The sequence below is a fragment of the Bison bison genome, unplaced genomic scaffold, assembly GCF_000754665.1.
Source record: "Bison bison bison isolate TAMUID 2011002044 unplaced genomic scaffold, Bison_UMD1.0 scf7180017864064, whole genome shotgun sequence".
Taxonomy (NCBI): domain Eukaryota; kingdom Metazoa; phylum Chordata; class Mammalia; order Artiodactyla; family Bovidae; genus Bison; species Bison bison.
The window spans coordinates 3,840,500-3,863,427 of record NW_011494636.1 but is presented as its reverse complement, the minus strand read 5'-3'; the positions used below and the strand labels follow the sequence as shown (position 1 = coordinate 3,863,427).

Below are 22,928 nucleotides of genomic sequence, written 5' to 3'. Positions count from 1 at the left end.
GGCTTTGAGTTCTACCCTCTGAAGGTAGTTTCCTTACTGTGTTATAAACTCCAGTTCAAGAAGAAGTGAATATCTCACTCTTCTTTAAAATTTCATGGTGTTCTTTCAAATCCCTAGTGGTTAAGTGTGATGCTTTGTCAAATCTGGACAATGGAGTTGTAAACTGTTCCCCAAACCATGGAAGCCTCCCATGGAACACCACCTGTACGTTTGAGTGTCAGGAAGGATATAAACTCACTGGACCCCAGCACCTACAGTGTACCTCCTCTGGGATTTGGGACAACAAGCAGCCAACATGTAAAGGTAAGGTGGCTCCGCATCAAGATTTACTGTAACATCTCAACCTATTCTCCAAATGGGCAAGTCTGATCTGCTAATATAAACTGGGACATGTGTTGCAGCTGTAAGCTGTGCAGCCATCAGCCATCCTCAGAACGGCACTGTGAACTGTAGCCACTCCGTGGTTGGAGACTTTGCCTTCAAGTCATCCTGCCACTTCACCTGTGCAGAGGGCTTCACGTTGCAGGGGCCAACCCAGGTTGAATGCACTGCCCAGGGACAATGGACACAGCGGGTCCCAGTTTGTGAAGGTAAGCCTGAGAGTCTCCTTTCTCAAAGAACAGCAGTCTGCACATGTGGGCACTTAAAATGAAACCAGCTGCCTACATTAACTATAATAACCAGATCTGATGGGCAACAATCATCTTATGTTTTTGAGATGCATATAAAAGAACTGATGCTTATCCAGGGAAAGGACTGTGTGGAATAAGAGTGGATGCTTTGCTGGTTTTTTAATTGTCCTGGGCTAATGTAACTTTGCAATTCCACGGACTGTAGCCCACCAGGCTCTTCTGTCCATGGGATTTCCCAGGCAAGAATACTGAGGTGGGTTGCCATGCCCTCCTCCTGGGGATCTTCCAAACCCAGGGACTGAACCCACATCTCCTGGGCTCTGGCACTGGCAGGTGGATTCTTTATTGTTGAGTCACCAAGGGGCTACAGTCCATAGGATTGCAAAGAGTCTGAGACAACTGAGCACATACGCAAATATATAAATATGTATAACTTTATAAACTGGCATCAGTAAGCAGAAAGCTTGATCTAAAAGGAAATCACATTAGAAAATTTACAAAATAGAATTATTAGAACATGTTGTTGCTGTTGTTGTTCAGCTGCTAAGTTGTGTCTGACTCTTTGAGACCCCATGGACTGCAGTACTCCAGGCTTCCCTGTCCTTCACTATCTCCCGGAGTTTGCTCAAATTCATGCCCATTGAGTTGGTGATGCTATCTAACCAACTCATCCTCTGCCACCCCCTTCTCCTTATGATTTGACTCTAAAACTCTTGTCATGCCCTTCTTCTGAAACTGCTTATAACTAGCAGTGAGGAAAACGTTTCAAGTATGGTCTCAGCTAAAGGGACAGCCTTAAAACATACATAAGCACTAAAATTTAGTTTAATAAAGCAAGAGCGAGGATACTGAAAACAAGCAAGGTTCACTATCAGGTACTAACATTTTTGTAGCCAAATACAGCACAGAGTTATTTCTAGTTGCAAAAAACCACAAGACAAAAACCAAACTGTAAAGCAGATAAATTTGATGTGGCTGCCTTCTTATCTTCCTTTCTTTTTGGCCTCATCTGTAAGTACTCAAGACTCATAAGTTGCTCTCTGGCTACCTAAAATATTTCTCCTGACCCTAACTTCATCACATGTCAGAACAGAGCTCAGGAGCCATTGGTCCTGTAAAAGGCTGTCTAGTACCATTATCAACAGAGGCACTGGAATTAAAAAAAAAAAACAACAGCCGTTTTCCCATTTGTCCAGGGACTGAAGAGGCACAATCGTGTCTGACTCTTTGCAATCCCATGGACTGAAGCCTGCCTTGCTCCTCTGTCCATGGAATTCTCCAGGCAAGAGTACTGGAGTGGGTTGCCTTTTCCTTCTCCAGGGGATCTTCCTGACCCGGGGATTGAACCTGGATCTCCTGCACTGAGGGCAGTTTCTTTACCAACCGAGTCACTAGGGAAGCCCAATGAAGAGGCAGCCACATACAATTTATCTGCTTTGCAGATTGCCCCAAAGGACTTGATTCTAATTTCCTACATGCTGAAAACTATGTAGTACTTAAGCTTATTGGTGACTTTCTGTCAGTTTCAGAAGTCTTCCAGGCAATTTTTCTTAACTGCTACCCATATGCTCTCATTTTCAGTGGTACGATGTTCACGTTTGGACGTTTCTGGAAAGTTCAACATGAACTGCAGTGGGGAGCCCGTGCTTGGCACTGAGTGTACGTTTGCATGTCCTGAAAGATGGACACTCAATGGCTCTGTAGTGCTGACCTGCGGTGCTACAGGACACTGGTCTGGGATGCTGCCAACCTGTGAAGGTGAAGCACTGAGTGATGGTGGTTGTCTGGGGCGGGGGAATCAGAGAGAAGAAAGCGAGCAAAGAAAGGAAGCTATCTGGCTACAATAATGAACTATCCAGTATATCCAAACCAGGAAGGTCAGAAAGGTTACCCAGGTTAACATTTAAGGGATGGATATTTCATTCTATAGGGAAGAGAGAAAACAGGAGTGACATGCTGATGGAATTTTGATAATTGGAGAAAGGAGAGCTAGTGGGAGAAATTGGAGGGGAAAGGAAAATGAGTGAAAAAGAGAGAAAGAGAGACAGAGGTTAACCAAGGTGTGCTGTAAAAGCTTGGCAAGTTAGAGCTCTGTCTGACCGTGCTGGGAGATAAGCTCACAAAGAGGTTTGGGCTGATCTCAAAGGCCTTTAGTACCATGTCTCTGCCTCATGTACTGGACTAGATGACTCTTCTTCTTTGCACATTATAACCAGTGTACAAAGAAAAGGGCAAATGGACACAACAGGAAGACTTTAAATTTAATTTCTTCTCATGACTGTCTACCCCCTGTTTCCTTAGCTCCCACTGTGTCCCAAACTCCCTTGGCAGTTGGACTTTCTACTGCTGGAGTCTCCCTTGTGACAATACCATCATTTCTCTTCTGGCTTCTGAAACGCCTTCAGAAGAAAGGTGAGGGCATTTATGAATGTACTCCAAAAAGGTTTTTTGAAAAAAAATTTTTTTCTCATTGATGAGTCATATTGTCTCTCATAGATTAAAATGTAATCAGAATCAAATCACTAGTCATTTAATGATAAACATGAATAAACTGCAGGATAAATAAGCAGAAATCTTAGGAAAAGAGTTTTAATACAAACGTTAGTGTGCTAACATCGTACAGCTCCAGGGGGTGCTATTCACTTTGAACTCTGTGGTCCGAGGAGTTGCTGCACTGAGGCTGCCATAATTAGTGTTCCTGGGAAAATGAAGAAAATGTTTCCAAAAATTGTATTTGGGATACAGGCTTAAATTTGGGAGCATCTCAGGAAATATGCAGTATTCTTGCCAGGAAAAAATCATAGATAGAGGAGCCTGGTGGGCTACAGTCCACAGGGTCACAAACAGTTGGATATGATGGAGCAACTAAGCACACACAGAGAATATGCAAACACATCTCACCACACTCTTGATCTGTTTGACCTACAGAGTCTTTAAATTTTTTTGAACTAAACTCTGACATTTATGAAATAGGAAATTTCATATCAAATCTGATTTGAGATTTCTCATGACCAACTGGAAGACACACAGACTTGGCAGGTGGAGTCTATAGACTATCTGCCTGCCTTAGGAAGCTGCTGTCCTCTTTGCATGAATGTACACTTTGCATTCACCCTGCCCTGTTGTCACCAAGATATGTTTGTGTTCTGATAATTATAGGGGCCTTGAAGGCCTTGAGTTTGCAATCCCTGATAAATAGAGTCATATTGCTTCAGGATTTAAAATGTCCTTGAAAGTCACTTAGCCCAAATTAATAGTTCTCTTTCTCTTGCAGCAAAAAAATTTTCTCCTGCCAGGTAAGCTGCATTCTTGAATTTAGGTTGGTGCAAAAGTAATTGTGGTTTTGCACTGTTGAAATTTGCTGTTTGATATTGGAATACATTCTTAAATAAATGTGGTTATGTTATACATTATTTTAATGCACATTTCTCACATTTCTCTCATTTATGTGTTTTTGCTAATGACGTTGTGTGTGCTAAGTCACCACAATTGTGTCTGACTCTTTGGAACCCTATGGACAATAGTCCACCAGGCTCCTCTATCCATGGGATTCTCCAGGCAAAAATACTGGAGGGGATATTTCCAACCCAGGGATCGAACCTGAGTCTCTTATGTCTCCTGCATTGACAGACAGGTTCTTTACCACTAGTGCCCCCTAGGAAAGCCCTGCTAATGGCATTACTTGCTATTTATTTATTTATTTATAATGAAGAGCAATAGTTTCCTACTCTGTTGCTATTTGCTCTTTTTTTAAAAAATTAATTAATTTATTTTAATTAGAGGATAATTTCTCTACAATATTGTGGTGGTTTTTGCCATATATCAACATGAATCACCCACAGGTGCACATGTGTCCCCCCATCCTGAATCCCCCTATTCAGAGCACCAGCTTTGAGTGCCCTGCTTCATGCATCAAACTTGCTATTTTGGACTACAGAAATGATGTTAGGCAAAACTCAAATTAAAGCAATTTTTTAATTCAAGTTCAAAATGGGTTGTAAAGCAACGGAGACAACTTGCAACATCAACACATTTGGCCCAGAAACTGCTAATGAATGCACAGTGCGGTGGTGGTTCAAGACGTTTTGCGAAGAAGGCAGCCTTGAAGATGAGGAGCATAGTGGCCTGCCATCGGAAGTTGACAATGACCAATTGACAGCGTCACCAAAGCTGATCCTCTAACAACTAACTACATGAGAAGCTGCCAAAGAACTCAATGTCGACCATTCTATGGTCATTTGGCATTTGAAGCAAATTGGAAAGGTGAAAAGGCTCAATAAGTGAGCTGACCACAAATCAAAAAAACACATCAATTTGAACTGTTGCCTTCTCTTATTCTACACAACAACAACAAACCATTTCTCAATCAGATTATGACATGCAATGAAAAGTGGATTTTATATGACAACCAGCTCAGTGGCTGGACCAAGGAAGAAGCTCCAAAGCACTTCCAAAAGCCAAACTTGCACAAAAAAAGGTCATGGTCACTGTTTGGTGGTCTGCTGCCTGTCTGATCCACTACAACTTTCTGAATCCCAGTGAAACCATTACATCTGAGAAGCATACTCAGCAAATTGATGAGACGCATCCAAAACTGCAACGTCTGCAGCCAGCATTAGTCAACAGAACGGGCCCAGTTCTTCTCCATGATGCTGGGCCACACAGCACACAACCAACGCTTAAAAAGTTGAACACATTGGGCTATGAAGTTTTGCCTCATTCACCATATTCAGCTGACCTCTTGCCAACCAACTAGCACTTCGTTAAGCAGCTTTACAACTTTTTGCAGGGAAAATGCTTCTACAACCAGCCTGAGGCAGAAAATCCTTGCCAAGAGTTCACTGAATACCAAAGCACACGTTTATGCTACAGGGATAGAGCAACTTATTTCTCATGGTAAAAACGTGTTGATTGCAACGTTCCTATTTTGATTGCTAATGATGTGTTTGAAGCCTAGTTATGATTTAAAATTCACAGTCTGAAACTACAAATACTTTTGTACCAACCTAATTGTAAAGCATGCCCTTGAACATTTTACACATTTTTCTCTTCATGTTGGAAACCAGTGCTTTACCTTGGTGTTCTCATGTGTTCCACAGCAGCTGCTCAAGCCTGAAATCCAATGGATGCTACTCAACACCTTCCAAGTTAATTTAAGTCCAAAGGAATCAGGTAAGATTTGAAAATCACATATGGTTTTGAAAAAAGACATCTTCTCCACATATTCTACTGTTTCTTGAACCCTCCAAACCTGCTAGTTTCTAGGGGGGATATCACCACCTTGGTGTTATTTTATGGAAAGTTGTTTCTTTTTTTTTTTTTTGTAGGAGAAGAAAGGAACAAGAATCTTGCCTTCAATGAATCATTTCATTTATGAACATTAATGATAATAATGATAGTTAACCATTCTATGGCACTTACTATAGTCTAGGAACCACTCTAAGCTAGGAATTCTATGAGATAAGGGCTATTGTATTTATTATTCTATATATGAAGAAAATGAGGCACAGGGAAGTTGAGTAATGCCTAAAATCTCAAAACTATTAAGTTATATAGTCAGGAATCATACTCAGGCGGTCTGGCTCTAAAATCTGTATTCTTAAAAACACTCTGCTTTGCTTTGTGAGAATTTGGAAGGTTCAAGTTGCCTCTGAATAGATTTTTTTTTTAATTAATAGACATTTTTATGTATGCAGTTTTAGGTTTACAGAAAAAAATCAGTAGAAAGAACAGAGTTCCAACATACCTCCCTCATACCCTCTGATTTCCTCTATCATTGACATCTTACATTAGTATGGTATTTTGTTAAAATTGATGGGCCAGTTTTGATACATCATTATTAACTAAATCCCAAAGTTTACATTAGGGTTCAGTCCTGGTTCTGTACATTCTGTGGGTTTTGACAAATATATAATGACATGTATCCATCATTACAGTATCATACAGAATCGTTTCACTATCCCAACTGAATAGGATAGCGTTCCTATTTGCTGTTCATATTTGGACTAGCCTCGTGAGAGTACACACAGCTGTCTGTGCTAGAAGGGGAATTTTGTTGTTGCTGTTAGTATGCAAAATATTAAGGATCCTGATGTCATGCACTCTCATTGCAGGAGCACAAGCAAATTAGGGAACTAGAGCAATACCCTGAAGATGGCAGAGACAGAGAGGTCTGCTTGGGTCTCCAGCTCTTCTCTCCTACTGCATCCACCGGCTACATTTACAGGTGGGGCCATGGTACCCATGAGGACTTCAGTGGACAAAATCCAACGAGCAAGTCCAGTCTGCCACCAAAAAAGACTCAATTCTCTCCTTTCCAGCGCTGGCTCTGGAAGGGAAGGATGGCTACTGGAAGGGAAGGATATTCTTGTCCATGCAAAAGCAAAGAGACTAAGGCTCTAGAATCTCAGGATTCCTTTCCTAACTCACCCTTCACTTACTTTGAAATCTTGTGGGGGTAATACAATATTTAGTGGCACTGTTTCTTTCTTTTGTCCCTCATGGTGTTTCAGCTGCTGACTCTGTAGTTGCTGTTATGGGGATGAATAATTGTCAAGAATTTAGAGGAAACTAATTGGTTGTAGATATTCTATTAATAGACTTGGGGAAAATGACAAAAGTTTCATGCCACAGGGTGATGACATGTGAAAAGTTGTTAATAGTGAAAATTCTATTTAGCGCAGCAAGTACAGTCTCAGTCACTTTGATCCTTGTGGGATTCAGTGTTTTTTAAAGTATTTTTACCTTCCCAGGTGGCACAGTGGTAAAGAATCTGCCTCCACTGCAGGAGATGCAAGAGACGTGGGTTCAATACCTTTGTAGGGAAGATTCCTTGGAGAAGGAAATGGCAACCCACTCCAGTATTCTTGCCTGGGAAATCCCATAGACAGAGGAGCCTGGCGGGCTACAGTCCATGGGGTCAGAGTCAGACATGACTAAGCGACTAAGCACTAAAGTGCTTTTAGAGGTTGTGTTCTTTTTTGCTTGCATTGAATATAGTATAAATGCCTTAAGTCTTAATTCAGTACAAGTATTTTAAGTTATTATTTTAAATGTTTTATGTACGTATTTATTAAGCTAATGTCATACCTGGGCTTTACCAGGTGGCTCAGTGGTAAAGAATCCATCTCCCAAGCAGGAGATGTGGGTTCGATCCCTGAGATAGGAAGATCCCCTGGAAAAGCAAATGGCAACCCACTCTAGAATTCTTGCATGGAGAATCCCATGGACAGATAAGCCTGCTGGGCTATATATAGTCCATGGGGTTGTAAAACAGTCGGACATAACTTAGTGACTGAACAACAAATGTCTACAATCACAGCTATTGTACGTAACATGGCTCTGTAAAGTTTGATAATAAACATGTTTATATTTATCCTGTGTAATGGCTCTTAAAAATCTATTTTACTTAGGTAAAAATCACATACCATAAAATTCACTGTTTATAAATATAAAATCCAATGGATTTCGGTATATTCACAAGATCCTGTGACCATCACTGCTATCTAATTCTGGAACATTTCTATCACCCCTCAAAAGAAACACAGGACCCAACAGTAGTCACTCTCCATCTTTCCCAGTCCCTGATAACTACTTACCTACTTTTTCCTTCTATAAATTTACCTTTCTGGACATTTCATAAAAATAGAATCATCCTACAATATGTGGCCTGTTATGTCCAGCATCTTGTGTTTAGCATAATATTTTTTGGGCTCCAAAATCACTGCAGATGGTGATTGCAGCCATGAAATTAAAAGACGCTCTCTCCTTGGAAGGAAAGTTATGACCAACCTAGATAGCATATTCAAAAGCAGAGACATTACTTTGCCAACAAAGGTCCATCTAGTCAAGGCTATGGTTTTTCCAGTGGTCGTGTATGGATGTGAAAGTTGGACTGTGAAGAAAGCTGAGCGCTGAAGAATTGATGCTTTTGAACTGTGGTGTTGGAGAAGACTCTTGAGAGTCCCTTGGACTGTGAGGAGATCCAGCCAGTCCATTCTGAAGGAGATCAGTCCTTCAGACTGGGATTTCTTTGGAAGGAATGATGCTAAAGCTGAAACTCCAATACTTTGGCCACCTTATGCGAAGAGTTGACTCATTGGAAAAGACCCTGATGTTGGGAGGGATTGGGGGCAGGAGGAGAAGGGGACGACAGAGGATGAGATGGCTGGATGGCATCACTGACTTGATGGATATGAGTTTGGTTGAACTCCGGGAGTTGGTGATGGACAGGGAGGCCTGGCGTGCTGCAATTCATGGGGTCGCAAAGAGTCGGACACGACTGAGCAACTGAACTGAACTGAACTTTCAAGATTCAGCCATTTTTTTCTATCATGTATCAGTACTCCATTCCTTTTCATTACTGAATAATACTCTACTGTTTGAATATGCTTCATGTTCTTTTTCCATTCATCAAATGATGGACATTTGGATTGTTTCTGCTTCTTGACTATAGTGACTAACACTGCTATGAACATTCATGTTCAAGTTTTAGAGTAGACTTATATTTTCAGTTGTCTTGGTCATATACCCAGAAGAGGAATTGTTGGGTCATATGGTAACTTAATGCTTCACGTTTTGTGGAATTGCCAAATTGTTTCCCAAAAGGGCAGTACCCTTTCACAATCCCATCTGCAATGTGTGAAGGTTCCTATTTCTCTACATTCTTTTCAATACTTGTTATTGCCTGTCATTTTGATTATCACCACCCTAGTGTGTATGAAATAGTATACATATGGGTTTTGGCTTCAAGACTGTACAGTTGTTGGAAAAATATTAATAATCTAAAAACAATCATTAAGCATGATGAAACAAAGACTTCTGGAGTCTGTGCATCATGCTAGCTTCAATTCTAGGTTACTCAAGTCAACCAATTCACCTTGTTTTATCCTCCAGACTCAGTTATTCTCCAGGGTTAGAGACAGTAGTTTTTCCTACAGAGAACGTGTGCCTTCTCTTTGCTAAAATAGTGTCAACGCAAAATGCCTTGTGTGTACCCAGCTAAAAACCACCTTGTGAATCTCATTGTTATCAAAGAATTGGAATATCTGAAATTCCTAAGAAAACAGGGTTTAATGTTTGGCTTGGTTAGCCAGACTTAAAAAAAAAAAAAAAAAGGCTATAACATTGGTACAGGCTAAAGTTTTTTTCACTTTGATTCTATACTTCTTCTTAGCTCAAAGTACTAAAGTTAAAGAAAAGGCGAAAACCAGTATAGATCCTGCTAATTAGGGATGTTTTCATGTAGGACTGAAATGGATACACACTTGAGACATCAGCTAGAAATGCAGAGGAAGCAGGAATATTAGCTTTCCCAGGTTCCCCCAAAGAGAAGACTGAACAAATTAAATGTATTCAGAAGATACCCAAGTCAAACGGACATAGACAAGTAGAGCGCATACAGTAGTGCGAAGTGGAACAATTCTTGGTGTCAGCAGATTAAAAGATTAGAAAAGAAGTTTTTAACGAAAGAACACAAAAATCTACCTAAACAGGAAGAGCTCATGGTCCTCTTTCAGTTCGAAAAAATATAGTTTGTACCTTAAAACTTTAACTGCCTTCTCCCAAAAGATTCTAAGCCAAAAGAAATTAAAATATTGCTCTCTTCAGTTATGCACATATGTAGTCAGGCTGCTGGTTTATAAGATTAAAGTCTAAAATCAAGGAGATGTTTTCTTTTCCTTGATCTCCCAATAGTGCAAAATCCTATCAATAGCTATTTTAATAACTTTCATCAACTGATTCCCGCTGAGAGCCCTCAGAATGGGTCTTTATTACCACCCCTGGACTACTTGATAAAATCCCCACAAACTCATTAGTTTCTAGGTTCTCAGTTGGCTGTTAAGATGCACTATGGTTTCAAGTCATTGACACAACCAGCACACAAATCTAGTCTTTGCTCACTTCCCAACCACATTTCACACCAGCACTTCAGGAATTGTACTCCATCCACAATGGAGAAGTTTTTCTGCCTGCCTTGGAGACATTAGCTTCTTCTGTCTGCAGTTACTCCCCTTCCCCATCTAGAAAGCCCCTACTCTTTGTGACCCTGATTCCTCCTCATCTTTCAGGTTCTCTGCTTAAATTTCCCTTCATGACAATTGACGCCTTAGACCAGGTCCCCTCTTTAATGTTCTCATAGCCCATATTCTTCTTTTCTTTGATTGGTATTAAATAATTATTTGTCTAACATCTGTCTTCCCCACTAGATTCTATGTTTCTTAGGAGTAGGAACTTATTACCTTATTCATTGCTATAATCTTAGAACCTGGCCTATTCCTGAAACATGGTAGATACTCAACAAATACTTATTGAATGAATGAATAAATAAATGGATGAACGAAAGCAGATTTGGGCTCATCCTAAGAAGCAGGACTGCTTTTCACAAATGGAATGAGTTGTCTCAGAAGGCAAAAATTTTAAATCCAGTTATGCAGCAAAATATATTTGGCAACAGTACAGCATAAAATGGAAATAAAGAGAAAGCTGATGGCTAGAAATAAAGGAACTAGGTAATATCCTAGAGATTCCATAAGGTAGGATTAAGAGGCAATGCAGTGGCTTCCCTGGTGGCTCAGTGGTAAAGAACCCACCTGTCAATGGAGGAGATGAAGGTTCAATCCCTGGGTTGGGGAAGATCCCTTGGAGAAAGAACTGGCAACCCACTCTACTTTTCTTGCCTGGAGAATTTTCCATGGACAGAAGAGCCTGGCGGGCTACAGTCCATGGGTTTGCAAAGAGTTGGACATAATTGAATGACTAAACAACAACAAAAGGAGACCAGAAAATGAGAAGAGAGAGTGGTCAGGTTATTTCGTACTCACTCTTCCCTTTTTGGTGCCATTTCTGGAAGCAGCTGCCTCCTTCCTCTACTACATCTTCTGATGGGGGACTTCTCCCCAGGGTCCCAGTCCTCACTGATACACTATGCCTTCTCCTTGAGTTTTCAGTCCCAAGGATGCAATAGCTTCCTGTATTGCCAGGCTCCGGATACTCATTTTCTCTTGCTTGTTTCCTTAACCTTGTTGTTTACCTGTTGCAAGTGGCCCCTCCATTAAAGGCTCTTCAGTGGGGGAAGAATTCACTCATCTGGGGCCAGCTTTGTTTCCAGAGGGGCCCCTGAATGAAACTCATTTTAACTGAATCACTTAAACTATTTTGCTGAAAACAGGCCATAAGAGGAAAAGAGCAGAAAAATGGAGTCCAGATGGGAGGCTTTTGCAACAATAATATAGGTGAGAGATGATGATGGTTTGGATTCATAATAAAATAGAAGTGATTGAATGCTGAAAATATTTTCATGAGAAAGACAAAAGATGGTGACATATTGGATGAGTCGTGAGAAAAAGAGAGGTGTCCCAGTTAACTCCAAAGCTTTGGCTTAAGTAATTGGAAGGATGGGGTTATAATTTACTGAAATGGGAAAGGCTGTGGGAAGAACCCACCAGGTATGGAGGAAGTTCAGAAGTTCAATTCAGTACATGCACAATTTGAGAGGCTTATTGAGGAACTAAATGGCAATATCAAGGAGGCATTTGGTTAGGAATGGAGAACATTCCTAGGGCACAAGGATGGCCTGGCTGGAAATATAAATTTGAAAGTCATCAGCATCTAGCTGGTCATCAAAGTGTAGAGATTGGATTGTGTTGTCAAGTCCATGAAGGTAAATAAGAAGAGAGAAAGCAGTGAGCAGTGGAGCACTCCAAAGGTCTGGTGGTTGGAGAGATGAGGGAGAATCAACAAATGAAGTAGAGAAGGACTAGTCAGGGAAGCAGGAGGAAACTCAGGCGTGCACATGTGCACCATTGGTCAGTCACGTCTGACTCTGCGACCCCATGAACTGTAGCACACCAGGGTCCTCTGTCCATGGGACTTCCCAGGTAAGAATATTGGAATGGCTTGCCATTTCCTCCTCCAGCGGATCTTCCCAAATCTGGGATCAAACCTGAGTTTCCTCCATTGGCAGGTGGATTCTTTACTGCTGAGTCACTAGGGAAGTGAAATCCCAGAGCTGATTGATCAAATAAGATAAGGACAGATAACTGGCTTTTGGCTTCAGTGAAGTGAAGGACCTTGGCAAGAGCAGTGTCTGGGGATGTGTGTGGTTGGAAGCCTGGTTGGATGGACAAGGGTTGAGAGAATTAAAAGGAAGGACTTAGAAACGCAGGTCTAGACATGTCTTTGGGGTATATATAGCAGGAGCACTGGCACTTCTTGGTCTTCTTAGCTCCCAGGTTGGTTCCCACTTCAACATGTCTTCTGGGTTCCTTCCAGAATTGCAGCTTAACTATCAACAGCATGGTTTCCAGAACTGACTGACCCTGGTTCAAAACCCCAGCCCTGTCTCTTACTACCGTTGTGACTAAAGCAACTTTTTTAACCTCTCTGAGACTTTTAAAATTGGGGATAATAATTACATTCACTGGAGAGCAGTAATATTTAATATAATTACTGGATTATTGTTTTAATATTACTGCTTAAATATAATAATTTTTAAGCAGTACTATTTAATATAATTACAATATTAAAGAAGTAATATATTAATATAATTATTGGAGAGCAGTGATATTAAGCTTTATAAAGGTTAAATAAGGTGATAAATATGGAGTGTTGAGCGCTACACAATTTTTGTACTGTCTTTTTAAAAATGTTAATCTGACTATGTCAGTAACTCTTCCTTTACATTGCTTTCCACCATAGGGGTCCTAATTTTATATTCAGTCTATCTCCTTTACATCTTAGGTCTAGAAATACAAAGGTACCTGTAGGCCCTGATACCTGCTAGGGCAAAAAGCTGCTGCTGCTGCTGCTAAGTCGCTTCAGTCGTGTCCGACTCTGTGCGACCCCATAGACGGAAGCCCACCAGGCTCCCTCGTCCCTGGGATTCTCCAGGCAAGAACACTGGAGTGGGTTGCCATTTCCTTCTCCAATGCATGAGAGTGAAAAGTGAAAGTGAAGTCGCTCAGTCGTGTCCGACTCTTCGCGATCCCATGGACTGCAACCCACCAGGCTCCTCGGTCCATGGGATTTTCCAAGCAAGAGTACTGGAGTGGGGTGCCATTGCCTTCTCCGGGGCAAAAAGCTAGAGTCGCCTATCTTCAGGAGGTGCCATTAATAAGAACGTCCACTAGGGGGTGAGCAAGGAAAGAGGGAGGAGAAAGAGCTACCATTAATCCAGTCTGTTGGGTTAGCTCTACTGGAGTTTAACAGGGCCTCCGCGGTTGGGAAGATCCTCAGGAGAAGGAAATGGCAACCCACTGCAGTACTCCCCTTGCCTGGAAAATCTCATGAACGAAGGAGCGTGATAGGCTACAGTCCATGGGGTCGCAGAGTCGGACACGACTGAGCAACTTCACTCACTTCACCGCATGTAGTAGCTCAGGGGTAAAGAATCCATCTGCCAATGCAAGGACATGCTTGCTGGTAAAATTCCATGGACAGAGGAGCCTAGCGGGCTACAGTCCATGGGGTCGAAAAGAGTCGGATACAACTGAGCACACAAACGCTGAGGTTTGAGACTATAAATCTGGCCAAAATAATAATAATGTTTTGAGTGTGTGGTGCTTGAAACTATCAGGGCTCTCTACCATGGATAGCCAGGAGCTAGTCTAATGCTTATAAAAAGAAAGGAGAGAGAGACAGAGAAAGGAGGAGGAGAGGAAGAAGAAGGGGGAGAAGAAGGTTGGAAGGAAGGGAGAAAGGAAAGAGGGAAGGAGCAAAGGAGGGAAGAAGGGAAAATCCAGCACTCATGTCTTGGGTCAGCAGTTCTTTTTCTCTTAGGGCTGGTGTTAGAGTGCAGACTAGGAAAGGGGTGGAGAAAGAGCTGCAGAGAGGTGGGGTAAGGGGAGGAAGAAGGGGAAGGGGAGGGTGTGAGCCTTGCTTAGAGATATGAAAGAAAGCAAGCCTTTCTGGGGACAGTGAGCGCAGCCTCCCTGCACACCCAGCCTTGGGCAAGGATCCAGAGACCTGTGGTGCTGAGCTGAGAGGCTGAAGGGCTACGAAAGGACGGAGCAAAGCCATGGTAAGCTTTTCAGCCTAAAATATGTCCAGATGCTCAGACAGAACCTCGTCTTGGGATGCAGAGGCAGGTGGCAAAGGACAAGAAGCAGCCCATTTACTTTTTGGTTTAAAAAAGCCAAAACTAAAATTGCTGAGTCTAAATTAAAAAGTGTTCCTAGAATCTCTCTTCTCACGTGTGCTGATTTCTTCTCCTTGACTTGTCTCTACTGAGGGTTCCTGAAGAAGTACCACTATCTTGCGGAAATTAGCACTCTTGTGACTGAACACTGGCACTATCTGAGAATTGAAACATTTCAGAAAATATGATGTAAAGGTGTGAAGAAACTTTATGGTCTTGTCACTTGAGTTGCTCAAAATGTATTTCTGTTTAGTTGAGAAAGAAAGAACTCCTTTCTTTCAGTAGTGTCTGTTTGGTTACCTAATTCTTTTAGGAATTTGGAGTACTGACCCATCATAGTTAAGTGTGAGATTTTAATATTAAATCTAGACACTAATAGTTCATTAAGGACTAAGTAAGTAAGTGTTAGCTGCTCAATCGTGTGCAACTCTTTGCAACCCCATGGACTGCAGCCTGCCAGGCTCCTCTGTCCATGGGATTCTCCAGGCAAGAATACTGGAGTGGGTTGCTATTTTCTTCTCCAATTAAGGACCAAAGAACACTTAAAAAATATATGTACTATCACATAGCTTTATCTGATAGCTCAGCAGATAAGTAGATGCAAAAAGTTACTGAAATATAGAAAAAAAAATCAGAACAGCAGCAATAGCAACTTGAGGCTAAAATAGGAGAAAAAAAAAAATCAACTATACACCAGTTTTGAGGCAAATTTAATTCTATCTGTTCACCCATGTCTGAGAAATCTCTTACCTCAGACAAGGTTAGTAGGCATATGTGTTATACTTTGAACTTTGAGAAAGTTATAAGTACTTCTTCAAGGTACCTGTAAAATGGTGATTTAGAGTATAAATCTGAGTAAAATTTTGTATTCTATTTGCAGCTATGTCCATGGAAATGTCAAAATGCTCAGAGGGGCTTATGGAATGTCTTTAAACTGTGGGTCTGGATTATGCTCTGTTGTGGTATGTTATGATTTTTATAAATTGCTAAGCTTTTTTAAAAACATATGGTCAGTTTTGGGTACATATCTACTGAGTGTACATAGGTAAAAGTGGCAGGTAAAAGTATTAGGTAGATAGCTGCTAATTCTACCCTTTCTGCAAACATCTCTTTTCTTCCTTTCACGTTTAATATTTCCTTCCCCAGAGAACTCCTAGCCTTGACCCAACCTTTGCTGCAGGGTTTATTTTATGACATTATTCCTTAATCATAACTGTTTCCCAGTTCTCTGTACATTTTATATATGTTTAATTTGATCAAGATTAATTATGTATTCTTTGCATCTGTTATTCCTTGCTCAGAGTCCTTAGAAAACTGTAAAAATTGAATCTGTGTTTTCTTTGGTATTTCTCCATAGTATTTGCCCTACACAGTGAAAACTCAGCAAATGGTGATGGCTGTGAAAACTTTAACCTTATGCTATAATAGCATTTCACTTAGATCATACCATGCTTAGAATGGCATGTTTTATTATAGTGTCATTGTGTAATTATGTGTTTGTTTTGATTTCTTCAAAGCCCTCATATTTGAAGCACCCATGTGATTATTAAACACCATCAGTTGAGTATCTTTGTGTGTGTAACAAAATCTAAAATCAGTTTCATAATCCTACCTCATCTGGTTTTGTAAATTGTCCTTTTTCTATTTTGTATATAAGGCTTGGACTGTCAGAAGCAGCTCTTTTATGGTAAAACATTATCTTTTTTATATAAAAGAGATTACTTCAAAGTGTGCCATTATTTCTGTTCTTATTTTACTTCTCCTTTAGGAACATAAATATTGGTCTTTAGGAAATTATCCCAGAATAAAAGAGTGGGCAGTAAATTTTAGAGTCATATATATTATAATTAAATTAAATGACCGAGAGTCACTAAGAAATATGAATTTCTAAAATATGTTGGTTAAATTTTACTGGAAATAATTTTTGAGAAAAAACTAGTTTATGAAAATAAATCTAGAAAGCCACCAAATTCATCTAAAATAGAACTATGAGCAAAAGTATTCCATATTATGTTGAAAAGTGATTAGGACTAGAAGTTCTAGGTTCTACTTCAGATATGCAGATGACTAACTCCAAGGCCTCAAGCAGGTAACTTACCCTTCTGAGGTGTCAGCTTCCTCGTCTCTAAATGTCAGGCTCAGCTTGGATTAGTTCTAGGGTCTTTTCAGCTATAACCATGCAGCTACACAATTCACACTGATGTCTTTCAGATTTCTTTGCTCATCGTGGCACCGATTGCTGGACTTACCATTATTCTAAAAGACCCATGCCCTGGGAAAAGGCTAGAGCGTTCTGCAGGGAAAATTACACAGATTTAGTTGCCATACAAAACAAGGGAGAGATCGAATACCTGAATAAGACACTTCCCTTCAGCCGTTCTTACTACTGGATTGGAATCCGGAAAGTAGAAGGGGTGTGGACTTGGGTGGGAACCAACAAATCTCTCACTGAAGAAGCAAAGAACTGGGGTGCAGGGGAGCCCAACAACAGGAAGAGTAAGGAGGACTGTGTGGAAATCTATATCAAGAGGAACAAAGACTCGGGGAAATGGAATGATGATGCCTGCCACAAAGCAAAGACAGCCCTCTGCTACACAGGTAGGGACCGACCAGACTGCTGCACTGCTCAGGGAGGGCAGAGTGCAGGGAACGAACGCGCTAACCCCATGGGAACCTGGGACTACAGAGCAGCTGCTAGGGCATTCTGAAATAGGCCAGTCCTCTAAACAAGCTTGAATCATGTCACTTCTAAGCATTTTTGGTGGGTGAGACTAGGCCCTATGCCCAAAATCCTTATGCCTGAATCAGTTTACATTAAGATGACAAATCCATGTGGAAAGTAAAGAGGAAGAGCTAGACAGTGAGTGTCCCTGATAATAAGGCAGGGAAGCGGAAGCAGAGGGCCAAGAGCTGATGCTCACATCACTTGTTTCCTCCCTCATGAAGTAGGCGACTTGATGCTACATGTTTCCTTTTTGGCCTAATCTTATAGTGTTCAGTCATGTCCCATTCTTTGTGACCCTATGGACTATATAGCCCATTAGGTTCCTCTGTCCATGGGCTTATCCAAGCAAGAATATTGGAGTGGTTACCATTTCCTCCTCCAAGGGATCTTCCTGACCCAAGGATCGAACCCTCGTCTCTGGCATCTCTTGCATTGGCAGGTAGATTCTTTACCACTGAGTCATCTGGGGAGTCCTAATCTTATAGAATTCTATGTAATGAAACTTTGCAGTATTTCATTATCTGTGGTATGTGAAAATTTCTGTAGAGACAATGGTGACAGTTCAAAAATAATCAGTATTTTTCCAAGTTATTTTTAACAGTGAAACATTCATTCAATCTCTTGTTCACTTGGACTGTCTACCAATTTAGCAGGGCTTCTTCCCAGGAGGTTCAGTGCTAAAGAATCTGCCTGCCAATGGAGAATACACAGGAGACTTGGGTTCAACCCTTGGGTCGAGAAGATCCCCTGGAGTAGGTAATGGCAACCCACTCCAGTATTCTTGCCTGGAAAATTCCATGGACAGAAGAGCCTCATGGGCTAGAGTCCGTAGGGTGACAGAGTTGAATACTACTGAGCACGCATGTGCGTACTAATTCAGTAAGTTCAGACTCTCTAATTTTTGTTCAGTACTTTCTATAATGAAAGGGATTGTCAAGCATACTACAGAAGTGATTGGGGTCAGGTTATCATTTAATCCACTTACTGCATCAAAAACAAAACAAAAAGAAATTTTAAGAGTTTCAATGTATATCACTGTTTCCCCTAAATGTTATAGAGTATCAGCTTCAGTAAGTTCATTCTAAAAACAAATGTCTATGGCTGTATGACAACTATATTGTATAAATAAAAATTTTAGGATATGGTTTTTATGCAAAAATGGTATGAATGTACAAATATACTTTTCCCTGTTTGTTAAAATAGTCACAGCCAAAAAGTTGTTTCTATCTAAAGGAATGACTAGGAGTACTAAAAAAGTATCCATCTAAAAATAATTTCTGACCCCTTTAAAGCTTCTTGTAAACCCTGGTCATGCAGCAGCCATGGACAATGTGTGGAAGTCATCAATAATTACACCTGCAACTGTGACTTGGGGTACTACGGGCCCGAGTGTCAATTCGGTAAGCTGCTTCTGTTTCTTTGTTTCTTCCTATGTAAAGTATTATAGTTTATGGAAGTTGGTTGGGGGAAAATGATACTAGCCATTCTGAGAAATGAGAAGTTTTGATCAGTAGGCCATGCTTGCACAATATTGTTACTTTTCCGTAAAGATTTCATAAGTCAGCATGAAGTTTCAATTCACTTCTCAACAAGTCCTTTTGAGTGCCACAAGAGCATTGGCATTGGAATAAAAGCTGTAAGGATTACAATAATGAATCAGACCTGATAGATTCCGGCTGTTAAGGAATGGATAAGCTAGTGAGCTTGTTGGATTCATTAGAACTCTGAATCTGAAAGAAACAATACCGTTTATCATTAGGAGGCTGAGTCACCCATCTTATGTTTTACATTATCCTCAAGATCATGACAAAGGCAAGACCAAAAAGAAAAATTCACATAATGATATATAGTATCTGTCAGAAAATATAATAATAAATTCAATACATTGGCTGGCATTTTAGGGGATGAGGATAAATCTATTACAGATTCTTACCTTAAAGGATTTACAGTTAACTAGTGGAAATTATGGGTTTCCCTGATGGCTCAGCAGTAGAGAATCTGCCTGCCAATGCAGGAAATGAGACGAGGGTTTGATACCCTGGAAGAGAAAATGGCAACGCACTCCTGTATTCTTCTCTGGGAAATCCCATGGACAGGGGAGCCTGGCAGGCTAGAGTCCATGGGGTCGTAGAGAGTCAAATATGACTTAGTAACTGAGCATGCACACAGTGGAAATTACACATGCTTATAATTTAATCTGATGGAAAGCCAGATATGCTGGAGGAAGCCTGTGAAGACTGAAAACTGCCTAATAAAAGTCTCTAGCTTTTATTTGATAGTGAGAAACCACTTAGTATCTGAACACCAGCATTTAGGGCAATTATCTTAGAAGCAGTGCATAAGATGGACCGGAGGACAAAAAAGAGAGAAGATGAGATGATGGAGAGCATCATTAGGAGTCCACTGAAATCATTCTGAGTTCTGGTGGTAGAAACAGAAAGGAAAGAATACATAGATTGAAAGACATGGAGTCTTTGACCTAGTCAACTCACTACTGAAAGAAAACTTCAAGTCCTTTGATTGATATTGGTGGAGTTTCAAAACTACATTTGAAGTATCTGGTGAATAAAATAGAAAATTATAATAAGAAAAGAGCAGTGTTTGCAATGAATAAGGAATTAAAGCCAAACAAATTTAAATGATCAACCAACTGGAACAGCTCTGGCTCATTTCACTCAATTCCTAAGCCCTGACTTCTATCCAATACTTTATACTCACTCCATTTCTAAATTTTTAAAAATTATTTTATCATCAGCATGCCTATTTCACTCCTTTTTGAACATTTTATTCTTTTTTTTTTTTCTGTCTTGGTTTCCATCATACAACTCTTCCCTGGTTTTTTTTCTACCTATGATTGTTTCTCCTTGGGTTTCTTCATGGGCACTTACTCAAGCCCATATATTTATTGTTATTTCTTATCTTCCATCTTTCATCCATTGCTCTTCTCACTTTACATGTCCCCTTTGGTCAAACCTAGAAACTTCTGCGGAAGCACACACCTATGTGAGCTTTGGACAGACAAATCTGTTTCCAGCCCTGAACTCCAAATATGCTAAGCATAATCTTTGCGATGCCCCAAATATTGAAAAATCAATTTTCCCCAGCCAGCTTTCCTTTTTGTATTCCTTATCTCAGTGTGTGGTACCACCATTTATATGGGTACCCTGGTATAAAACTCTCTCACCTCCTCCTACATTTATGCAAAGTAACACACTACTCATTTTTATAACTTAATGTTTCTCCAACTTGTCTTCTTGTTAACTCTACACTATTGCCTTCATTATCTTCCTCCTAGATTCTTGCAATAATTTCTGAGCTGAGTTCCACATCTTTAAATTAGCTCCCCTCAAATATATTATTCATACTATAGGCAGTCTGATAAATTTAAAAAATCAAGTAAACATCACACATATGTGGCCACCCACCATTTAATTTCTACCTATCATTTGTCCTATAGGATGAAATTTGAACTTTGAAATCCTCAAGGCATAGAATAATGCTTGATATATAGTAGATACTCATTAAATTGATGAAAAGATAGGGGCCTTTTGCCTTAGCACCTGTCTTTCTATCTAATCTCATCTCACATCATCCCCTGCCTCCTCTTTCCTTCTAGTTTTAACATCAAAATGCTTGTAGTCTTCCACACTTACCATATTCCTTTATAGCTCATTGACGTGCTCATGGCTTCCACATTTTGCACATGGATAAAATACCTATTCAACTGGAAGATAACAGTTCAGGGACCATTTCTTTCTGGAAGTTTTATTTGGATGCCAAGACAGGCTAAGCATCCCTATTCTGTGTTCCAATAGCTCCACATATTTGTTTCTTATTTATCTGACATTTGTTGAAATCATCCGTTTAGTTGTCTGTATGCCTCAGCAAACTGACAGCAACTTGAGATCAGTCAGTATTTTATTTATCACTGTATCTGTAAGATTGAGACTTAGGCACCTGCTTGTGGGCATAAACTGAATTGGACAACATAAGTGACTTTCATTTGGACTTGTACTGTAGATAGAAAATATTAAAATTCTTCTAATTTCTTGAATTCATCCTTCAATTCTTCATTGATCTCTTAAGAACAAGGTTAAAATGATGGCTCACATTTGATAAGGAATAAGACACAAGAGTTTCAATATTTGCCTAAATGATGTGGCAGGACTTAAAACATGAAGACTGAATTCCAAATCTTAATTTAATCTATTATGCCACTGGTCAGAGAAAGGAAGTAGACATACTTTCTGCAGAGGACTGTCAAAATCAGAAGAACTAAAGTTCTGGAACTGAGCTAGAGATAGTGAAGACAGAATCCAGGCTTAGATGCTTCCTAAAGGCTATGCCCCATCAGTAATGCTGAAGAAGCCGAAATTGAACAGTTCTATGAAGATCTACAAGACCTTTTAGAACTAAGACCTAAAAAAGATGTCCTTTTCATTATAGAGGACTGGAATGCAAAATTAGAATGTCAAGAAACACCTGGAGTAACAGGCAAATTTGGCCTTGGAGTATGGAATGAAGCAGGGCAAAGACTAATAGAGTTTTGCCAAGAGAAGGCACTGGTCATAGCAAACACCCTCTTCCAACAACACAAGAGAAGACTCTACATATGGACATCACCAGATGGTCAACATCGAAATCAGATTGATTATATTCTTTGCAGCCAAAGATGGAGAAGCTCTATACAGTCAGCAGAAACAAGACTGGGAGCTGACTGTGGCTCAGATCATGAACTCCATATTGCCAAATTCAGACTGAAAATGAAGAAAATAAGGAAAACCACTAGACCATTCAGGTATGACCTAAATCAAATCCCTTATACAGTGGAAGTGAGAAATAGATTTAAGGGACTAGATCTGATAGAGTACTTGATGAACTATGGATGGAGGTTCATGACATTGTACAGGAGACGGGGATCAAGACCATCCCCATGGAAAAGAAATGCAAAAAAGCAAAATGACTGTCTGGAGATGCCTTACAAATAGCTGTGAAAAGAAGAGAAGCAAAAAGCAAAGGAGAAAAGGAAAGATATAAGCATCTGAATGCAGAGTTCCAAAGAATAGCAAGGAGAGATAAGAAAGCCTTCTTCAGTGATCAGTGCAAAGAAATAGAGGAAAACGACAGAATGGGAAAGACTAGAGATTTCTTCAAGAAAATAGAGATACCAAGGGAACATTTCATGCAAAGATGGGCTTGATAAAGGACAGAAATGGTATGGACCTAACAGAAGCAGAAGATATTAAGAAGAGGTGGCAAGAATACACAGAAGAACTATACAAAAAAGATCTTCATGACCCAGATAATCACGATGGTGTGATCACTGACCGAGAGCCAGACATCCTGGAATGTGAAGTCAAGTGGGCCTTAGAAAGCATCACTACAAACAAAGCTAGTGGAGGATGGAATTCCAGTGGAGCTATTTCAAATCCTG

General features: G+C 40.3%; 2 protein-coding genes across 4 annotated transcripts in view; both read left to right on the top strand.

Annotated features, from left to right (window-relative positions):
• SELE (selectin E) overlaps positions 1 to 8,007 on the top strand; it is a 64,556-nt gene extending 56,549 nt beyond the window's left edge. The window contains exons 7-13 of one of the 2 annotated variants that reach the window (XM_010836700.1): positions 118 to 303; positions 402 to 590; positions 2,214 to 2,390; positions 2,934 to 3,044; positions 3,907 to 3,928; positions 5,732 to 5,804; positions 6,746 to 8,007. In XM_010836700.1, the coding sequence (XP_010835002.1) occupies positions 118 to 303; positions 402 to 590; positions 2,214 to 2,390; positions 2,934 to 3,044; positions 3,907 to 3,928; positions 5,732 to 5,789 (743 nt within the window). In that variant the 3' untranslated portion in view covers positions 5,790 to 5,804; positions 6,746 to 8,007. The remainder of the gene's footprint in view (positions 1 to 117; positions 304 to 401; positions 591 to 2,213; positions 2,391 to 2,933; positions 3,045 to 3,906; positions 3,929 to 5,731; positions 5,805 to 6,745) is intronic. The other variant, XR_825011.1, reaches the window with a different exon arrangement.
• A 6,432-nt stretch (positions 8,008 to 14,439) lies between these two features.
• The window catches only part of SELL (selectin L), a 26,164-nt gene continuing 17,675 nt past the window's right edge, over positions 14,440 to 22,928 (top strand). The window contains exons 1-4 of one of the 2 annotated variants that reach the window (XM_010836698.1): positions 14,441 to 14,652; positions 15,650 to 15,731; positions 16,981 to 17,367; positions 18,787 to 18,894. In XM_010836698.1, coding sequence (XP_010835000.1) covers positions 14,650 to 14,652; positions 15,650 to 15,731; positions 16,981 to 17,367; positions 18,787 to 18,894 — 580 coding nt within the window. In that variant the 5' untranslated portion in view covers positions 14,441 to 14,649. Of the gene's footprint in view, positions 14,653 to 15,649; positions 15,732 to 16,980; positions 17,368 to 18,786; positions 18,895 to 22,928 lie in introns of both variants that reach the window. The other variant, XM_010836699.1, reaches the window with a different exon arrangement.